We start from the raw sequence: 17,819 nt of genomic DNA on the forward strand, positions 1-17,819 counted from the left end.
TCTCTCTCTCTCTCTCTCTCTCTCTCTCTCTCTCTCTCTCTCTCTCTATCTCTCCGTACACACGGCCACACGGCTCTTTATGCTTTCCAACATTTAGCCGTACATTCGATCAATGAGAATGAATGCTAAACAAGTTTTCATATTTGTCGCTAGATAATTTTTCGAAATTTGAATAGGTGAATAGAATCGTCAAACACGTACATATATGACTGCGTGAACTAAGTGTCGATCACAACAAGACCCGTTTTTCTATTCAGAGTCGTCTTTTAGCTTTCGAGAAATTACTCGGAACAAAACAAAAAAAGATCACGTCGATTAAGAGATCTAACGATCGATATATACGCAACATTGACTTGGCTGCTATGTCACTTTATCGATCAATAATATGTTTGTCCTGTTTCAACTCAACAATGATGTAAGACTCGCCGAAAAAACCATCGCGAACATTTCAAAAACCATAAAAAATAAGCCATTTCTCATTTTATCTCGCTTGATCATGCTGGTTTTTTCTCTCGAATATTTATAGGGATTGCTATCTCGAACATTTAATATCGAAACAATGTGAATTCAATTAGCTTTCTTTTACAACACGAAAATCGAATGGAACAAACAAAGACTTTACACCATATCTCATCCGTTTTTCTTTCTTTTTATAAATTTTGAAATGGAACAAACAGCTGATATGAAGCGTCGTAAATACAATGAATTGAACTACAAATGAATCCATATCTTTGATATGCAATCAAATTCTCCTCCAAATGAGATGAAAAACACAAAATGAAATTGAAAATTGGTTTGGTTCGCTTCTTTTAATTTCACTTTTTCAAACATATTCATATATATAATCTTTTGTATTGATAACAACAGCAACCCAAACGAAAAAAAAAATTTCTCGAGCAATTTGTTGTATATGGCTTGGTTTTTTTTTTCTCTAGCTGAATATATTTGAATTATTCATGAGACGATATGCATTACAATAAAGAAGAAAAAAAAAACAAAACCAAAAAAATTAAGTAAGTGAACATGAAAATCCCATATTCGATCACCTATCGATTTATCGAAGCTGTTTTACTGATGAATGCATTTGATATGCGCATGCATTTTCGCTTGAAACTTGATAATTGGTGAAAATTGTTTAAATTGGCGAAAAAACAACAATAACAACAACAATGAATCCCAGAAGAAAAACAAGCAAACGCAAAGCGATTTAATTGAAAACTAAATCGTTTATGGTGAATGGCTTCGGTGTGCTTTTCTTTCTTTCTTTTGTGCTTGTGCAATATTATGTGCAAAATTCCATATAAAAGTCCGCATCAATATTTTGGATCATTTTAAACGAAAAAAAAAAAACAAATCAAATCGAAATCATATTTCCAGTAATAGCTTCTAGCTATGAGCGTGTAATGCGTCTTGGATTTGTTAGAAAATATACTGATTTTTTGTTGCTGTTGTTGAATGGGGAAGAAAATTGGCCGATTATTGGATTTCAATGGCTTTCTTCCACACTCCCAAATCGATCAGTTAATTCAATGCTAAATTGTACACGCAGCGATAATCGGAACCTAAATGAACATCATAAGCAAGTGGCATAAACTAACAGTTCCAGATGGTCTTTGGCTTTGAAATATGTGCGCGCGAGCGCGCCTGACCAATTGCCGATTGACGATCGATTTGGGTTGCGTTGATTCTCTCTGGTCTATTTGCTGATGACACAAATGAGATAATTTTGTTCGTGTGTGTGTGTGTGTGTTGTTGTCTCAATCGAAAAATGCAACCATGCCATTCGGTTGATTACAAATTAACACAGCGAATGAAATGGTACATTTTCTCTATTGCAGCCGCATATACAATGTTCCCAATAAAATAAGATGCAAATAGAACGACGATGACGACGACGAAGAAGAAGAAAAAGTAGAAGAAAAAAATACCGCAACTCGCAGAACGAGTACGACATTGTCAGAGCCACTGTGACTATTTTTTGAAACGCGCACACAGGTGTGCGCTTGCGTGCAGTCTGCAACAGCAAAAGCAGTAAGTGCATCAGCAGCAGCAGCAGCAGCAGCAGCAGCAGCACCACCACCGCCAGCAGCAACATACATTCGCTCTTGTAATAACGGCTTTTAATCTAGATCAGATGTTTAGGTTTATTTATAACGTGCTTGCATACAGTCAACCGGTCATGTTGCTGGAATAAATGGCGAGCAATATAAAATCTCAATAAATATGTATGCTAATTAGGTGCCATCACATTACTCATCTACATCTAATCGCATCTAATCGGGTGGCTTCTTTAAAAAAAAATCTACTTTTACATCAATTAGCACCTGATGTTGTGTCCCTCGCCCGCACGTATGCGCATGTAAACATTTATCTAATTGGAACATTACTGTCATTCCCATCAAATGGGATCCTTCTTTATCGGCCAGATAATTAAGCACTGATTTTCTTCGTAATTAAAAGCAAATGTGATTGTATGCGGCCGCATGAACGTAATGCATATGAACTAGTCCGTTTGAATTGTGTGTTCGAAATGAAATGTTTTGCGCAGAAAAGCGAAAGTATTTCGTGAATCGAGACCAGATCGGTGTGGTTTGTAATTCAATGATAGTTATGATACATTTCACATACGATATTAAATTCGGTAGAGAGACAAAAATACAAACACATTTCTTCAAAGATGACGGTGATTTCGTGAAAACCCAAAGAAATGTTCATACGTATCGCATTTCCGTTTGAGGAAATTGCTCGACAGTAACGAGAGAAAAAACTGTATCTCTTTAAAAGGAAATAAACTTTCCGTGATAGAGTTATTTAGGTGTCACCAAATGTAACATGCATGAACTATTATTTACATCGTGAACACTGAGACTAAATAATAGACCGAAAAAAAGAGCGTTTCACATGAAAACGACAGTGGTTGGATGCTGCACGCAATCATCATGAAATCATAACGATCGAAAAATGAAATTCAACTCAAGATGAAGGCATAAAGACTACGTCGATGACATGAGGAGGAAACGATTTCAAACCAAGCATAAATTGTATTATTTTGCTTCGGAAAAAATGTGTTATTTTGTTGCAAACTACAAAGAAAACGTATCTGCTTTTCATTAAGTATGGAACATTCTTCAGCGTTCCTCTGTGTATACGTTCAGAAATGTACGTTGTCTATGCACTTCGCGGGTAGTTGCATGGTGCCAATCGTGAAATCGAAAACAACACATTGTACGTGTACCATTTTTTTTTCTGCATGGCCTTTTTTCTTTCCTCATTGTTTAAACTGGCACGAGTCACACAGATTAGATTTTAAGTCACACGATGTTATTTTGAGGAATAAGTCTAGCCTGCAATTATCAAGTATATATCTCGCACAACTCGCCCAGTAAGTATGGTTCATATGTCGAAATAATTTTTTTCCTTTCGTTCATAAAATCGCCTCGTTATTTTAATAAGCATTTCAATAGAGTCGTTTGGCAAATGAGCTAATTGTTAATGTTCTTTGTTGGCCAAAAAAAAAAAACGAGAACAATTTGCTGCTTGTTGTAACGGTTAAATCGGTGCAATTGGAATGGTTGATCGACGCGGGCGAATATTCATGGTGTGGGCAAACAGCACCACGATGTCACAAATATAATAATCATACTCACTCACATACACACCTTTTATGACTCATATTTTTTTTCGATAATTTTTCTTTCTGTTCGTTTGTGATGATGAATTATTCAACTGTGGTTTAAAGAGTGCCATTGAGTTTGATGGCATCGCGAGTGCGCGCGCGTATGTCAAACGTGACGCAGCGAACGCGCGACACATTCGATAAAATAGCAAACGGAAACACGGAATCAATTCAAAAGAAGAAAATGGAAGTAATTGATGTACAAAAAGGAGAAAGAAATGTGCCACACCAAAGCCAACGAATCAGAAAGAAGAAACAAAGATATATAATGCAGCCAGTTCATCAGATGTACATTGTATACATGTTCAAAATGATTTAAATAAATACACGGTTCCATCTACAAAATTAATTGTGGCTCAATTACGAGCTGTTTTTCTTTCTTTCTGCAGAATGGTTTTTCCATTTCTATTTCTTTGCGTGTACATTTACGGAGTTCAATCGAATTCACGCTTAGAACGTGACATCAATTTTTAATGTTGAATTTTATTGACATGGATGACAACCGAAATTGTCCTTCAACCATTGATCGATCGATCGATCGGTGTCAAGCAAACTAACAGAGAAGAAACAATTTGCAACACCAAACACAGAAGAAACGTCTTCATATTCATGAACGTATTAGATTTTGGTATTGCCTTGACTTACGATTAAATAACAAATTATTAATGCTCTGGCATTGATAGAGAGTTTGATAGATAATCACATAGGAAAAAAGACAAAGAAAAAACAATTTCTTTTTTTTACATAATAAAAAATTAGAATTACAAATTTTTCTACTGTTCTTCTTCATCATCTTCAATCGATTGAATGATTAAAATCTCAACAATTTGTGTTGATCAAACTTTTCAATGCATTTGAAATCAATTCGGCGCGGTTTGTGCACGTAGTTGGATTCGTTGTTATTTTAGCACCATTTTTCTTTTATCATTTTATTAAGAAGCCATTGAGAAAATGAGCTGTAGCTAATTTGCTCTAAAAAGATACAAAAGGCATACATTCTTCGCCAATTGATCAGAGTTCAGTTTGTTGGAAAGAAAATCAAAAAGAATTGATCAGATTTGCTATGAATAAACACGTGCACGCCTATGCTTCAAATAATCGCTGATGGAGAGAAGAAAAAAAAAACGCCGCACGTAAACCAAATTCCGAATACGTAGTAAACACCCGCCATGTACAGATAAATAACTAAACGTTTCGTACGGTTTCTTCGAGGCGCGTTCAATGTTATGTGTTCGCTGTGTGCACTTCTCGCTCTATACGCGGTTGTATATATTTTGTTTCATTTTGATCGTTGGTTCCATTCAATTTGGTATAACAAATAACATGTTCATTGCAAACACAAATGCTGAATGCCCAAATTTAAATATTTACTATGGCCTTTTTGTGTATTTCTTGGTTGAAAGAAGAAAAAGGGGCAAAATTGAAGAAGCTGATAAAATTACAATAGGTTTTGATTGAAAGTAGTAAAAACTGGTATATACACGAACAAATTCGGTACGTTTGTATGTCGGTATGATGTGGGTGCTATAAGGCACAACTATGCGTACATTTTGCAGCGTGACAGTAGCCAGTTTCTGTAGCTGTATGATTACAATTAAATTTTTTTTTGCTTTTGTGTCGCGCACGCACGACACAACTACCGTCTTTGAATTGATGCAAACGAAGAAATGGAGAAAAGTTTTGTCGTTTTTATTTTTATCAACACTTTGTGGTGTCACTCTCATAAAATATTGGCCAAAGAAAAAAAACAATTGCGAATTGAATGCGATCGTAGTTAACCAATCCATCAACCACTGACTTTGATTCGACTGTTTGCGGGAAATTATTTTGCCCATTTCACAATTGCTCATATCCATTCCATTCGAACAAAAACAAAAGATTTTAAATGAATGTTAGTTTTTAACATGAATGCCTGGAACTGGCAATCAAGCGACGAACCCATTTATAATTCCAGTTAATTATTTCTCAAATTCCATGCATTTGCGTTTTATGTGTGTTTTTGTTTTTTTTTGCTGCTGCCTTTCTTCACTCTGGCAAAATAGCACCGAAACATTAAACTATTTATAAACAATTTGAAACCGAATCAAAAACCAAAAACTATACAATTTCCGTCTAAAACACATAATTCACCTACTTCATTAGTGGTAACCATCAATTTTTGCTTGTCCGTTTCTTTTGCACAAACGATTTGTTGTTTTAGCGACGACGATTGCGATGAATTTTGTTTTGATCGTTGATATTTTTGCTGGCGTTTCTTTATTTCTTGTCAACCAGCTCCGTTAATACATTGAAAATCATCTCTCTTTTTTTGGACACAAAACACTTGATCAGTCTCTGTGTGTAGAACGAAAAACAACAAAATAAAGTAAAGTTCGACGGCGATGATGACAAGCGATGAACACAAAACATGAAAGCACACACAGCGCACGGGCTCACATGATGTAAATACTATTGCAATCCATTCAGGTGGACGTTCAACGTGAAACTAAACAATGTTTTTTTTTTTCTTCGTGTATTTGATTTTGATTTTAAATGTGGATGGGAATGTTGAGAGTCTCTCGCGCGCACTCACAATGCTTTGCATGAATCATATGTGCGGTGTGATCTTTGGTATGTATTTGTTCACGCGTTATGGCTAACGATCATTCTTCTGGTGAGGCACACAGTACAGCAACACGGTAAGCAAATCGAATACCATAGCAAAATGACGGTGAAATGAGGCACAAGAAATGCGAAGAGAAGAAATAAACATTTATAAAGTAAAACACAAAAATTGCAGAAGAAACAAAACGAACATGAAACAAAGACAGTCAAAGATAACGCGCAATGGAGGAAATATGTAAATGTATGCGTTGTAAGCGTTTATTTTGCCCATTGTGTGTTTCTTTCTCTCACTCTTCCTCTGTTTTGATCGTTCTCCGTTCTCATTCGGTCTTACATTCTTTTTATATCGTACTATTTTACTCATGCTCTGTCTTGATCGGAGTGCCCGCTCAAGGCATACGTTACCACTGCGATTTTATGCAATCAAACTCAGTGAATTTTTGCGAAATTTTTTAATACGTTGAAACATACCCGCTGCTACTGCTGTTTACGGTGTGTGCGCTCGCTTGCGAATTTTCGAACGGTGACGTTTGTTTATCTAAAAATTCATTTCACTCAACAGTTTTCTGTCGCAGGCATCATTTTGCTGTTGATGCTATAAACAAATCAGTGTTCAAACGAAACATTTGATTCATGCTCTTTTTTTTCGAGGGGACCAATTAAATTAACACAACCGTTTTTTTTTTTTGGTTCATATTACTTTAAAATTCATCTGATTTTTAGTTTATTTTGATGCTCATTAGTAGGAAATACACTTTGTTATGACAATTTAATGATGGATTTTTTCTCATTATTTTGGGGGAGATAATCTCCATTACTGCTGATCTTAACCCAAGTGTTTGTTTGATAACGGCAGAGGGATACGGTGATACAATAATAAATTACTTGCATAGTGTTGCATCGATTTTACAGAGCGTGGGCAATGATAGTTTAAGTTTTGTGCGGTACTGGACGTCTTTTGCAAGTGGATTGTGTTCCAAGTATATTGTGGCCAATTTTTTGTTGTTCCGCAAATTGTCCACACATTTCCAATCGGCGATTTGATTTGAGTTGGCCTTTAATGAAACAAAATGGAAAAATTTAAACTTTTTTGATTCGAAAATGCATGATGAAATAATTGGAAATGAATATGATGATAAGCAAATGTTGAGCTATTGTTATCGGTTAAATAGACATACCCAAAATTCTTCCAGGTTTTCCAAATGATCAACATTCTCAATGATCTTTATACGATTCTTGGCAATGTCGAATGTTTCCAACTTTTTATTCTGTTCAAGTCCTTCGATCTTCTCAATTCCATTCTCTGATACGTATAAATCGGTCAAATTCACCAGTTTATCCAAGTTTTCCAATTTGACAATGCGATTCGCTTGCAATGACAAAAGTTCCAAGTTCACTAGCTTATCCAAATTCTCTATTTTCTTAATTTTATTCTTTCCCAAGTACAACTGCGTCAGATTGGTTAGCGTATCCAGATTTTCAATTATCTGCAGGAAGAAAAATGTCATAGGATTTGTTTTGGCTTTAAATCATTACATTGAACTCAATTACAAAAGGATTTTAGTGTCTGTGAAGATAATGATTTCGACGCTTTGATGTAATTCATAAGAGAAACTTACGCGAATCCTGTTATCACCCAGTTCGAGCATTGTCAAGTTGGTCATCTTTTCCAAATTTTCAATTTTGGTGATTTTGTTGGCGCACAGGTACAGCTTTTCCACTTTCACCAGTTTATCCAAGTTTTTTATTTCCGTGATTCGATTAAAGCTGAGATCCAATATTCTGAAATCAATGGAAATGGCGTGAATATGTTTTGCATCATCCTCAGAAAAAATTGTTCCATGTATGAGACTTACTCCAAGTTCACAAGCTGGTCCAAGTTTTCAATATCGGTAATTTGGTTATCGTACAATTCGAGCTCAACGAGTCGCGTGAGTGAGTCCAAATTTTCGATTTTCTTCAATAAATTCCAACGCAAGTACAAGCGTTCCAACTTCACCAATTGCTCGAGATGCTCAATTTTACCAATTCGACTATGATTTAAGTCCAACACTTCGCATTCCGGATCAATGGTGATAACATCCTCCATTTTTGCAATGGTCGGACCATCGTTTGATTCCGAATCCACGACCAATTGCAATTGATCCGTCTCATCTTTATCTTTTTCCTCTTGCGTTGGCTTTTCGGCGTCCACCTTTTGATTAACTGTATTGATAATAGATGATATCACATCATTATTCAAGTCCGAAATCTATTAACAACTCATACCTTTTTCTTCGTCGCTCATTTTTCTTTCTTCAAGCTTTGCAATTATTTGCGTTAACACAAAAAACACCAACGAAAAATAGAAATAAAAACATCAAAACTATCGAATCTTCAGTTATGTAAATCTCCAATCGTAAACAAACAAAACGCAATTTGCTTCTATAAACGTCTGGAAAAGAAAATTATTTACAAAAAGTTCCGACACTCAACTCTAACCTTAAATGTCAATGAATCATGGTCCGCGAGTTTGTTTAATCTTTCATTTTATATATATTCACCTAAACCACACTCAGATGGCAGCACCATGCTCAGAAATCATATCCATTTCTCGTTTCAAATCATATTCCAATTGTAACATACATATCTTTATTTTCGATATATTCTTTCAACATTTTTATTACAATTTCTGTTGATTTGTTTTCAAACAATAAAATGAATCAATTTTTGGGTAGAAAAAAAAGAAAAAAAGGGTTTATTTCTTCACAATGAGAGTCGGTGGAGTTTGGTTTTTTTTTCAATATTCAAACAACAGCAATATGTTTTCGATTGGCACCTTTAATTTACTATCAACGAAGTGTTCCTTCCGTGACTTCATCTGTGGAAATGAAACGAATGTCTATATTGAATCATTGATGATAAAATAATAATGATATAGACAATTACAATTGGTTTAGACGATTGAAACGAAGCGTGTTGAAATTGAATGGTTTTCGTTTTGGGATCACTCATTAAACCGTAGTATTTTAAATCGAACGACAATTGCTGCACAGAATCACAGAACATGATATTTTTCAACCAATCCAATGATACGTATAGAACTTTGCTTTGATAAGCTGCAGAAAAACATTCCATCAAATCCCTAAAAATTGCCCAAAATCGCATTAAATAAATATTTTAAAGAGCTTTGTTATATTTGGACTTGGAATTCCAATAAAAATTGGCATTCCATCAATAAAAATAGATTTTTGAAGTGTAACAAACCTTCGGATTGACTGCACATGAAGTGAAGCCACAGTACTTAAGATGTAGGGTAATTTCCGAATGTTAACTAAGCATTTGTACAAGTTACGAGTCCAAAACGATAGCGCTACAGTAAATGCACATTCAAATGTAGAATTCCTGGGAAGAAAAATGAGGTAAAAAATAGAGTTAAAAATGGAGTCACTTTTTGAAATAGGTCGACAATGGTAACGCTTTTTAGAAGAAAACAATATGGGAAAACAATTACTTAAAATGGGGCGAAATCACGAGTGCTCTGGCCAATGCTTCGCTGTTGCCTAAATTGAACAATAAGTACAATGACTCTATCAATTCTCTATGAGCTGTGGCTTCTTGTTTGTCTAAATCTTTCGCATCTGCCAGTTCATCCAATGAATCGTAACACTTCAGCACTTTCTTCAGGCATTCCTGCAAATGTTGACGGCATATCTTTGGATCGAATCGATCAATTGGCTCTTCAACTAATCTGAAATTATTTGTTTGAATCAATTAGTTTAATTCTTACAATAATTAACTCCATCGACTATCGGTTTTACTCGAAAATGATTGAATATACCTATACAATGAGTAAGAAAGGAACATGATCATCGGTTCGATTAATTCAATAGTGGTGACTGCGTCCAAATTTTGCATGACAATCTCTTGACGAACGGCACGCAATCGATCAAAAATAAAATCATAGGCAACATGATAGGGTTTTCGATCGTCTCGAATGATTTCCATTAGTAAATAGTTTACAGTGCGTTTTAAACAATTTTTCGTTCTCAAACTTTGTGGTTTGGGAGTTTGAACACCAGCCGCCGATCTGGCAAATTCTTTGACTACTTTTTGTTCGTCCACAATATAATCGCCGGCTTTCGATGGTTTTCGTTCGAAAAAATGCAGCAATTTCTCTCTGGTTCGCCTGTGAATTGAAACTTGTTTTATATCCGAAAAAATAAGAGAATATCGAAAGCAGTACATACAATTTGATTTCATCATCTGGACACATTGCCTCACAAGTTCCAATCATTGAAGATTCCATTATTTAAACGGGAATGTTTACAATTATGCACTGTTTACTATGAATTTTTGCTATTCTCTGCAGCGGAGCGAATGTCATCAAAGCGGTATAGTTGATGAAACTGAACATGAGGTGAATTCGCATGTGGTGAATTCGTCGCACATCATGCCACTCATGTTCGTACCGTGCAACTGTATTTGTGAGATTGGTTTATAACGATATGTCAAACGGTTTGACATCTCATTTCACAAATATTGTTGATTGCTTTCAGTTGTTCTCGGTTATTCTAACTAAAAAAACACGAATTTTCGAAAGATTTCGCTATCAACTTTCGACCACTTAATAGAAACATTCCTAGTTCTTGCATACTTTGCTGATTTGGACGCTAAAATAACATGTCTGGCTACGATGTTCATGACGATGGTCCCGGCTTTGTCGGCATTCGTTTCTGTCAGGAATGGTAAGTAAACTACATTGAAACAACGTTGATTGAAGACGACAAAGCTGAAACTTTCTTGATTTCATATTAATTGACGAATTGGTTTTCATCGTTTTTCTTCAGCAACAACATGTTGTATCCGAAAGAGGACAAAGAACTGAAAATTCTGCTGTACGCGTGCCGTAACTGTGATTACAAACAAGAAGCCGACTCCAATTGCATTTACGTGAACAAAATTATGCACGAAATTGAGTAAGTTAAGCCAGTTTTATACAATTGTGTGATTTTTGATTGAGAAAAGATGAAATAAGGCGCTGATTTTAATCAATCTATTGAATCATTTTCCCAGTGAATTGACACACATCGTGCCAGACGTCATATCGGATCCAACATTGCCGCGGACTGAAGATCATGCTTGTCCAAAGTGCGGTCATCGAGAAGCGGTGTTTTTCCAAGCCCAGACACGGCGCGCTGAAGAAGAAATGAGATTGTACTACGTTTGCACCAACCCAAACTGCACACATCGATGGACTGAATAGATTTTCCATCTCCAGATTATCGCATTAAAATAGACACACACAATTTGTAATAAGCTAGCGTCAAGACATTTCTTTTTGATGAAATAAATAAACATTATCAGTCAATGAATATGCACTCATTTACTTTCTTTCTTCATACCACACTTTCGTTTGAAAACGGAAGAGACTACTGTGTTCAATTGCTTACTCGTTTCTGCAACATTCACTAAGTCTTTCAGTTCCAAATAATCGAATATCAGCTGTTTGCAGTCGTTGTTTATAGTCACAAGGCTTATTGGTTCCGACCTAATTGATAATATTTCTGGGAAATTATTCGATTCCATATTGTTGTGCATCGTGTTAACGTGGTACTTCACAGCTATATACTAATATAATTCAACTTTCCGAATCCTTGCTGTTTGTTGAAGAGAGGTAACGGTAAATGAAAATCCATTTAAAACCTCAAATTTCCTGAATTTTATTTCGAAACTTGGCAGAATATTGTTATGAATGTGTTGGTAATAGTGATGGCATACTCTAAAGAATAGCATAGCATCTGGTACTACTATATATACGTATTTATTTGAACTCTTAATCAAATCGAATACACAGTGAATTTGATTCTCTTTGCAGGTTTATGAACTGAATGAAAATAAAAATAAGATACATTTTAAAATAATTAAAAATGAAGTGCGAATGACTCTGCTTGTGTTGGATCACATGCATTGCGTGGTGAACGGTTCCAAAGCATTTGTCAAAGCAACTTTATTAAAATACGGTGAATTCGATTGATTCGGTTTAGTTCGTTGCCGTTTGAGACAAACTATTGAGAACTTCTTCGATTTGGGGTGTTTTGAACTTTCGCTTATTCAGTATATCGTACGACATTTCCCGCTTTCCCACCAAAAATGAGCTGAAACAAACGCATCAATTCAGATTAAACCAATTCCATTTTTAGTAAAATTCAAAGCAAAAATTATCAATGAATCAAATGTCTGATCGGTTCATTTTTAGCGTATCATCAATTATGCTTACATTAAAGCAGCCCCTTCAAGATTTCCCAAATACTCGAGATGTGCAATCCATTTGTTGACGATGATTTCGAAAATCTTATCTTCAGGCTCTTTAGACATTTTAGCAATACACCATGCTTCACGGTAGAAATGTGCATCGCACAGTTTTTCAATGGCTTCATTGACTTGCTGCGAGGCTAACAGATATGGAATCGCTTGCAGCACAAATCCCTGTTCGATACATTGATTGGCGAAGGCGAGAGAGCAGTTCTTCCAAAATCTATGTGTAAAAAAAATAAATATGGTTATGAAATGATTTCAATGAATAGAGATGGACACAAAGTAATGGAGTCGAAAAGAGAGCGTCCAAATGAATAACCTACTCGTATGAAATGGATGGTGCCAATGAGACTTGCTGTTCCGTGAGACGTTTTCCTTCGATGCTCTCGATAATGTTTGCTTTCAATTCAATTTTGATTTGTGGAATGAGTAAATTGCCAATCGACTCGGTTTTGGAGCTTTTGTGATTTTTCACTGGAAATGTAAAACCATACGAAATTGGTACTAGTTACAAAACATGGTTTGCAAAAGCACATTAAAACTTACATTCATCCTCAAGTAATTTTTCAACATCCTCACGGCTACCGAATAGTTTGACATGGAAGAGATTAGCTTTGTCCCCATCTGTACCGTTGGAAGCCGATGCTTTATGGAGCAGGCGTTGAAGATGGCCAAGAGGCTCCTTATTCAATTCCTTATTGGTCAAATGCAGAATGGTCGTGTAACTCAGCTAAAGAATGAGATAATATTACATAAGCCACTGTTACTTCTTCCTGTTCTTCTCTTCATTTAAATATGCAAAATTATGTTTGTATAAATCACGAATTTCGAGTTAATACTTGCGAATAATTCGCAATGCAAAATTTGTTACTACCTTCACTGGAGCTGGTACAAGTTTAACAGCACTTAGATTGTCAGCAATTTCAGCAACATCATCCTTTGCCTTCTTTTCCAATTGCCTTAATTTTTTCTTCTCTTGTTGCCTCAATTTCGATGCCTCATTTTGATACAGAGTGCCCCATTGAACGTCACTATTGAATGATTTCTTTTTCTTCTTGTTCTCGAAAGCACCAATGCTCGCAACGAGTCGATGTTCAATTTTGAAAATGTGCATCGTTTCCGATTGTCCAGAGCATATTACAAAGTTTTCATCTAAGGGAATTCAAAACCATTGGGTATTTTGTAATTTTTGTAAGAAATTTTTTTCTTATTGTTTTATATATTTTCAGTACATAATGGTGTACGTCCAAGTGACGTATTTTCATGTATGTACCTGTTGGTAAAAATGCAGCGCAATGCATTTTATTTTCATAATCCGACCAGGCGATGCATTCCATCGTTTGTGTATCCCAAACCCGTACGGTGTGATCAAAACTGGCCGAAACCAATTTGTATTCGGACTGTCCACTCCATCTGACCGATGAAACACCAGCTAGATGTCCAGTCAATTCACCGGTTTTCTTAAAACCATCATCGTTCTCTTCTAATATGAAAATACTGCTATCACTCGTCGATACAGCTAATTTCTTCGGATTTATCAGTGACCATGACAATTCCGACAAATACTTTTTCGATAAAACCTCAGAATACACCTCCTGCCAATTGAATTATGATTGAGATTTTGATCTTCTGCATGAGAAATTCACAATTTGTTTACCTTTTTTTCTGTGTCATTAGACAGGATTTTCAGCGTTCCATTTGAGAAACCAAGCGCTATATATTTTCCATTCGAGCTGACCGATGAGACTGGCACCTGGTATTCAAGTGCACTATGATCGTCTTGTTTGATCGAATTCTCATTGAACATCATCAATTTATGGCTGTTTGTTGCAAACAAAATGCATTTTTTTGACGCTTCATCCACGCTAAAAGACAAACTGTACACATCTTTTCCATTGAAATTCTTCATTAAATCGGGGGCACTTGAAGTTTTACTGATGTTGAATGTACCAACCTGAAGATTTGAAAAGTTTGTATTAAAAATATTGAGAATTTAACTGGACGCTTCTTATCGAATTGAAAGGTTTTTTTTTTTCTTCTTTTCAAATTTAATTTCGTTCCGTTTCAATTTATATTTTTTTGAAAAAAATGATTTTGATTCGAGTCATCACTTACGCGTCCTTCGTTTGTGCTAAAGCTGAGCAAATTTTCGTTAATCGGATGCCAGGCCAGAGCAAGAACTTTCGCTTGAATTTTCGACGTTAGCGATTGAATTTCCACATTGTCATCCTTCAACGTTGACAAATCCAATATGTTGATCCGTTTGTTGTTGCCGGCAATAGCGATCCTTTGAAGGAGAGTGTTTTCGCGAATTATTACCATGGTAAAATATAGATAACGATGTCAGCAGTGATTTCTTACTTGTTTGGATCATGTGGGCATTCACGCAACGTGAACATTCCAATTGGCAATGTCGAGTATTTTGATATAATCTCACTGGATTCATCGTTGAAACGATGGCCAATGATGTTCAGATGTGTCGAAAATGTCCATACAATCGGCGCCGCTGGATTGTGTTCAACATTTGAACAAATATTAATCACAGCTGTGTCTGGATACTCCGTGGAAACGGTGGTAAATTTCAAACTGAAACAGAAATAGGCGATCAATCAAATAAACGATTGTGAACCAATTTGGGCTGTTAACTTTTCAACTAACTTTTCATTCACATTCCCTTCATCAAGTACTTTCCAGGTGGATACTCTTCCGTCAGGACCATTAACAACGAATTCATCTGAACGGATCCATGTGATTGTACAATTTGGTTCTGATGAAGAAAAAAAAACAGCAAGAATTAAATGACGTTTCTCGTAATGCTTCAAAAGGAACATCCATCAGGATGGAAATCCTCTCTTTTACTTTTCAAAAAGATAAAATTCTCATTAATTTGATCTTACTTGGAATTTTGGTGCGTCCTTTTTCGGATTTCAATTGGATTTTAGCAGCGATTGCCCCAGTTTTTGGATTCCAAATAACAACCGATGATTCCTGTGCTCCGGATGCCAAGTACACAATGCCATCGCTTTCTTTCGGCGTGTCCTCGTTGATGTTCAAATCTTTGATCACATCTTCGAGTTCAACAATGTCCGTTGTGTTATGGCTGCTGCCGATTGTACTTAAATTTGAGAGTTCATCAATTTCGGCAGGCCCATCAGAATCGTCGGACAATATTGAATCATCCTTGATGGGACTTCTGGCCTTCATCATATTTTGAATATCGATCATATTCACCGCCGATTGATTGCTATTGCCACCCATGTAACCGTCTGAATCGTCTGATTCGGACTGATTTCCCGCGCGAATTTGGTCACGTAACGTTTGACATGCTTCAACAAAATTGAAATTTTCATTGTTCGTACCCGTTTTGCGGTCACCAGATGCGTCATCACGAGCTTCGTTTGGAGCACGATTCGAAATCGTTCCGAACTCCTCTTCCAAATAATCGTATGAATGAATGTCAAACATGTCACCGGCATCTACAATCGGTTTTGGTGGTTCGCGGCGTATTGGCTTTTTCTCGGTCGTTTTGTCGAGTTTCGCTTTTGTTGAGGACGGAGTTGCCTTTGATTCAACCACTTTGACTGCTAGTTTTTCTACTGGTTCCGGTAAACTTTGCTGATTTGCTTTAGTTCCATTGCAGAGTGTTTGTTTAATCAACGTCCATTGAAGCGAAACAATTTCCGAATCATGACCTCTTAGCTTCAGCAACTCAACCGTTTCTGTAAAGAAAAGACCATCAGAGAGAAAATGTGATTTAACATTTTAAAACCATCGAAAATATTCATCAGAATAAACAACATTAATTCGAAAAATTAGACAATAAAGAGCAATTTTCTAGAATATATCGTCTCACCAGCATAATTTGCAATAATAATCAATCCATTTTTATAGCCAACCGCAATGATGTCCTGATTGTACGGTGACGTTTTCAAAAGGCTAACTGTGCCGCGCTTCGGAACGAAACTGTCGGAAAATATGGAAAACGTATTCGACACCAAGCAATATCGAACAAATGCATTGCGGTCAATGGACAACACTTGGCGATTCTTTGTGATGCACATGGCACCACCCAATTGTGAATCCGAATCAATCTGACGATCGTTGCTATTCGTGACATGTGCTTTGTGACCGCGGCAAATCTTTTCCGTTGTCAAATTCCAAACCCAAATCATATTTTGTTCGTTCATTGTCACAAACCATTTGGTTGACGACCAATTGGGATCACAGTCGATGGCCTTGAATCTGTGGACGATTAAAATTCAATTATACATATTTCAAATCGAAGAAAAAATCTTGTAACGATTTTTCACGATTTGAAAAATTAAAAAAACACACTCACTGATTGTGCGTTTGAATGATTTGAATGTTAGGAGCATTTGGAATGGCATCGTTCGTCGTTGATTTCGATGTATCATCATTCCGTTGGGCTGGCGGAATGTATGCGATTGAAGTGTGGTTACCGGCTATGTATAACAGCCCGTTCTCTGGCGTTGTCACCGGCGGTGTGTACCAAGTCGGTGATGGAGGCACACGAAAATTATTCATACTAACTAATAAACTAATGAACAATTTCCAAACGTGTTGCTTGTTTATCTATTTACTAATTCTACTAATGGTATGGTTTTTTAAACCGAAATTCGTAAATCAAAATTTTGTTCACAGCTGATCACGTCTTTTTTTAGTTTAACTGCGTTCAACTATGTTGGCGCGTATAAAGATCAAAAGGTTAAACAAGCCGATTTGCGAATATATTTTGACACAATAAACATACGATTTAAATCGTACTTTTGATGAATACTTTACGGTTGAGTATTTTGTTTTTTCGATGAAAAATGTGGAGTTTTGTATAAAAATATTCATATAAATGATGATTTTTGCATTTTGTCATTCGAAATTGGGATTGAGCTCTGGAATTATTAGCACGCAAAAGTCTGATGATTCTTCGAAGAGCATATTCAATTCGTATATTTGCCATTATGCTGAAGTACCTCCATATTTCGTACTTAGCTGGTATAAAATAGTTGTGTATCGTGCATTGAATGGGTAAAATATGATTTATATAACATTTTCATGTGATTAATCACCGTTTAAGCGATTATATACATCTGTAGAATATTCTAGACTCAACAAATGCTAACAAAAGGCATTCCAAATTTGAGACATTTTTGAGTTCCGACAAATATGGTTCAAAATGCAACGTTTAACCATTGAAAAGATATACAATTGCAAAGTATTTTCTGCA

At 36.0% G+C, this 17,819-nt stretch overlaps 5 protein-coding genes across 9 annotated transcripts in view; 1 reads left to right on the forward strand and 4 right to left on the reverse strand.

Annotated features, from left to right (window-relative positions):
- The window catches only part of LOC129577223 (uncharacterized), a 13,943-nt gene extending 7,786 nt beyond the window's left edge, over window positions 1-6,157 (reverse strand). For 4 of the 5 annotated variants that reach the window (XM_055463876.1, XM_055463878.1, XM_055463879.1 and 1 more), the window contains exon 1: window positions 5,811-6,157. In XM_055463876.1, coding sequence (XP_055319851.1) covers window positions 5,811-5,815 — 5 coding nt within the window. In that variant the 5' untranslated portion in view covers window positions 5,816-6,157. Of the gene's footprint in view, window positions 1-5,806 lie in introns of all 5 variants that reach the window. The other variant, XM_055463880.1, reaches the window with a different exon arrangement.
- Window positions 6,158-6,993: 836 nt separating this feature from the next.
- LOC129577225 (protein phosphatase 1 regulatory subunit 7) lies at window positions 6,994-8,781 on the reverse strand. Its single transcript, XM_055463885.1, has 5 exons — window positions 8,549-8,781; window positions 8,137-8,485; window positions 7,900-8,062; window positions 7,459-7,767; window positions 6,994-7,335 (listed from the first exon to the last, which is right to left on the reverse strand). Exons 1-5 carry the CDS (start codon window positions 8,565-8,567, stop codon window positions 7,162-7,164), a joined length of 1,014 nt encoding a protein of 337 aa, XP_055319860.1. The 5' UTR covers window positions 8,568-8,781; the 3' UTR covers window positions 6,994-7,161.
- A 113-nt stretch (window positions 8,782-8,894) lies between these two features.
- Window positions 8,895-10,713, reverse strand: LOC129577224 (germinal-center associated nuclear protein). Its single transcript, XM_055463884.1, has 6 exons — window positions 10,510-10,713; window positions 10,101-10,448; window positions 9,774-10,010; window positions 9,527-9,664; window positions 9,209-9,404; window positions 8,895-9,140 (listed from the first exon to the last, which is right to left on the reverse strand). Exons 1-6 carry the CDS (start codon window positions 10,566-10,568, stop codon window positions 9,060-9,062), a joined length of 1,059 nt encoding a protein of 352 aa, XP_055319859.1. The 5' UTR covers window positions 10,569-10,713; the 3' UTR covers window positions 8,895-9,059.
- Window positions 10,714-10,797: 84 nt separating this feature from the next.
- Window positions 10,798-11,634, forward strand: LOC129577228 (DNA-directed RNA polymerase II subunit RPB9). Its single transcript, XM_055463888.1, has 3 exons — window positions 10,798-11,007; window positions 11,110-11,238; window positions 11,336-11,634. Exons 1-3 carry the CDS (start codon window positions 10,943-10,945, stop codon window positions 11,523-11,525), a joined length of 384 nt encoding a protein of 127 aa, XP_055319863.1. The 5' UTR covers window positions 10,798-10,942; the 3' UTR covers window positions 11,526-11,634.
- A 427-nt stretch (window positions 11,635-12,061) lies between these two features.
- LOC129577233 (protein rigor mortis) lies at window positions 12,062-17,753 on the reverse strand. The gene is made up of 13 exons (XM_055463895.1): window positions 16,917-17,753; window positions 16,431-16,819; window positions 15,475-16,296; window positions 15,236-15,344; window positions 14,939-15,163; window positions 14,693-14,864; window positions 14,235-14,531; window positions 13,851-14,172; window positions 13,452-13,729; window positions 13,124-13,307; window positions 12,901-13,051; window positions 12,540-12,797; window positions 12,062-12,417 (listed from the first exon to the last, which is right to left on the reverse strand). The coding sequence occupies exons 1-13, from the start codon at window positions 17,120-17,122 to the stop codon at window positions 12,303-12,305; spliced, it is 3,528 nt and encodes a 1,175-aa protein (XP_055319870.1). The 5' UTR covers window positions 17,123-17,753; the 3' UTR covers window positions 12,062-12,302.
- Window positions 17,754-17,819: the final 66 nt, after the last annotated feature.

The sequence above is a fragment of the Sitodiplosis mosellana genome, unplaced genomic scaffold (assembly GCF_009176505.1).
Source record: "Sitodiplosis mosellana isolate CC-2019 unplaced genomic scaffold, AAFC_SMos_1.0 Smas_scaffold_6197, whole genome shotgun sequence".
Taxonomy (NCBI): domain Eukaryota; kingdom Metazoa; phylum Arthropoda; class Insecta; order Diptera; family Cecidomyiidae; genus Sitodiplosis; species Sitodiplosis mosellana.

Excerpts from the sequence above, each read along its gene's own strand:
- LOC129577228 (XM_055463888.1), top strand. The coding sequence starts at position 10,943 with ATGTCTGGCTACGATGTTCATGACGATGGTCCCGGCTTTGTCGGCATT. Across the intron at positions 11,008-11,109 it reads ATTCGTTTCTGTCAGGAATG|CAACAACATGTTGTATCCGA; the intron begins GTAAGTAAACTA and ends GTTTTTCTTCAG. Across the intron at positions 11,239-11,335 it reads AAAATTATGCACGAAATTGA|TGAATTGACACACATCGTGC; the intron begins GTAAGTTAAGCC and ends TCATTTTCCCAG.
- LOC129577225 (XM_055463885.1), bottom strand. Across the intron at positions 8,063-8,136 it reads GACCAGCTTGTGAACTTGGA|AATATTGGATCTCAGCTTTA; the intron begins GTAAGTCTCATA and ends CATTGATTTCAG. Across the intron at positions 7,336-7,458 it reads AAAACCTGGAAGAATTTTGG|GCCAACTCAAATCAAATCGC; the intron begins GTATGTCTATTT and ends GTTTCATTAAAG.
- LOC129577224 (XM_055463884.1), bottom strand. The coding sequence starts at position 10,568 with ATGGAATCTTCAATGATTGGAACTTGTGAGGCAATGTGTCCAGATGAT. Across the intron at positions 10,011-10,100 it reads CTTTCTTACTCATTGTATAG|ATTAGTTGAAGAGCCAATTG; the intron begins GTATATTCAATC and ends AAATAATTTCAG. Across the intron at positions 9,665-9,773 it reads GTGATTTCGCCCCATTTTAA|GAATTCTACATTTGAATGTG; the intron begins GTAATTGTTTTC and ends TTTTCTTCCCAG.
- LOC129577233 (XM_055463895.1), bottom strand. The coding sequence starts at position 17,122 with ATGAATAATTTTCGTGTGCCTCCATCACCGACTTGGTACACACCGCCG. Across the intron at positions 15,345-15,474 it reads AGGACGCACCAAAATTCCAA|AACCAAATTGTACAATCACA; the intron begins GTAAGATCAAAT and ends TTTCTTCATCAG. Across the intron at positions 15,164-15,235 it reads GAAGGGAATGTGAATGAAAA|TTTGAAATTTACCACCGTTT; the intron begins GTTAGTTGAAAA and ends TTTCTGTTTCAG.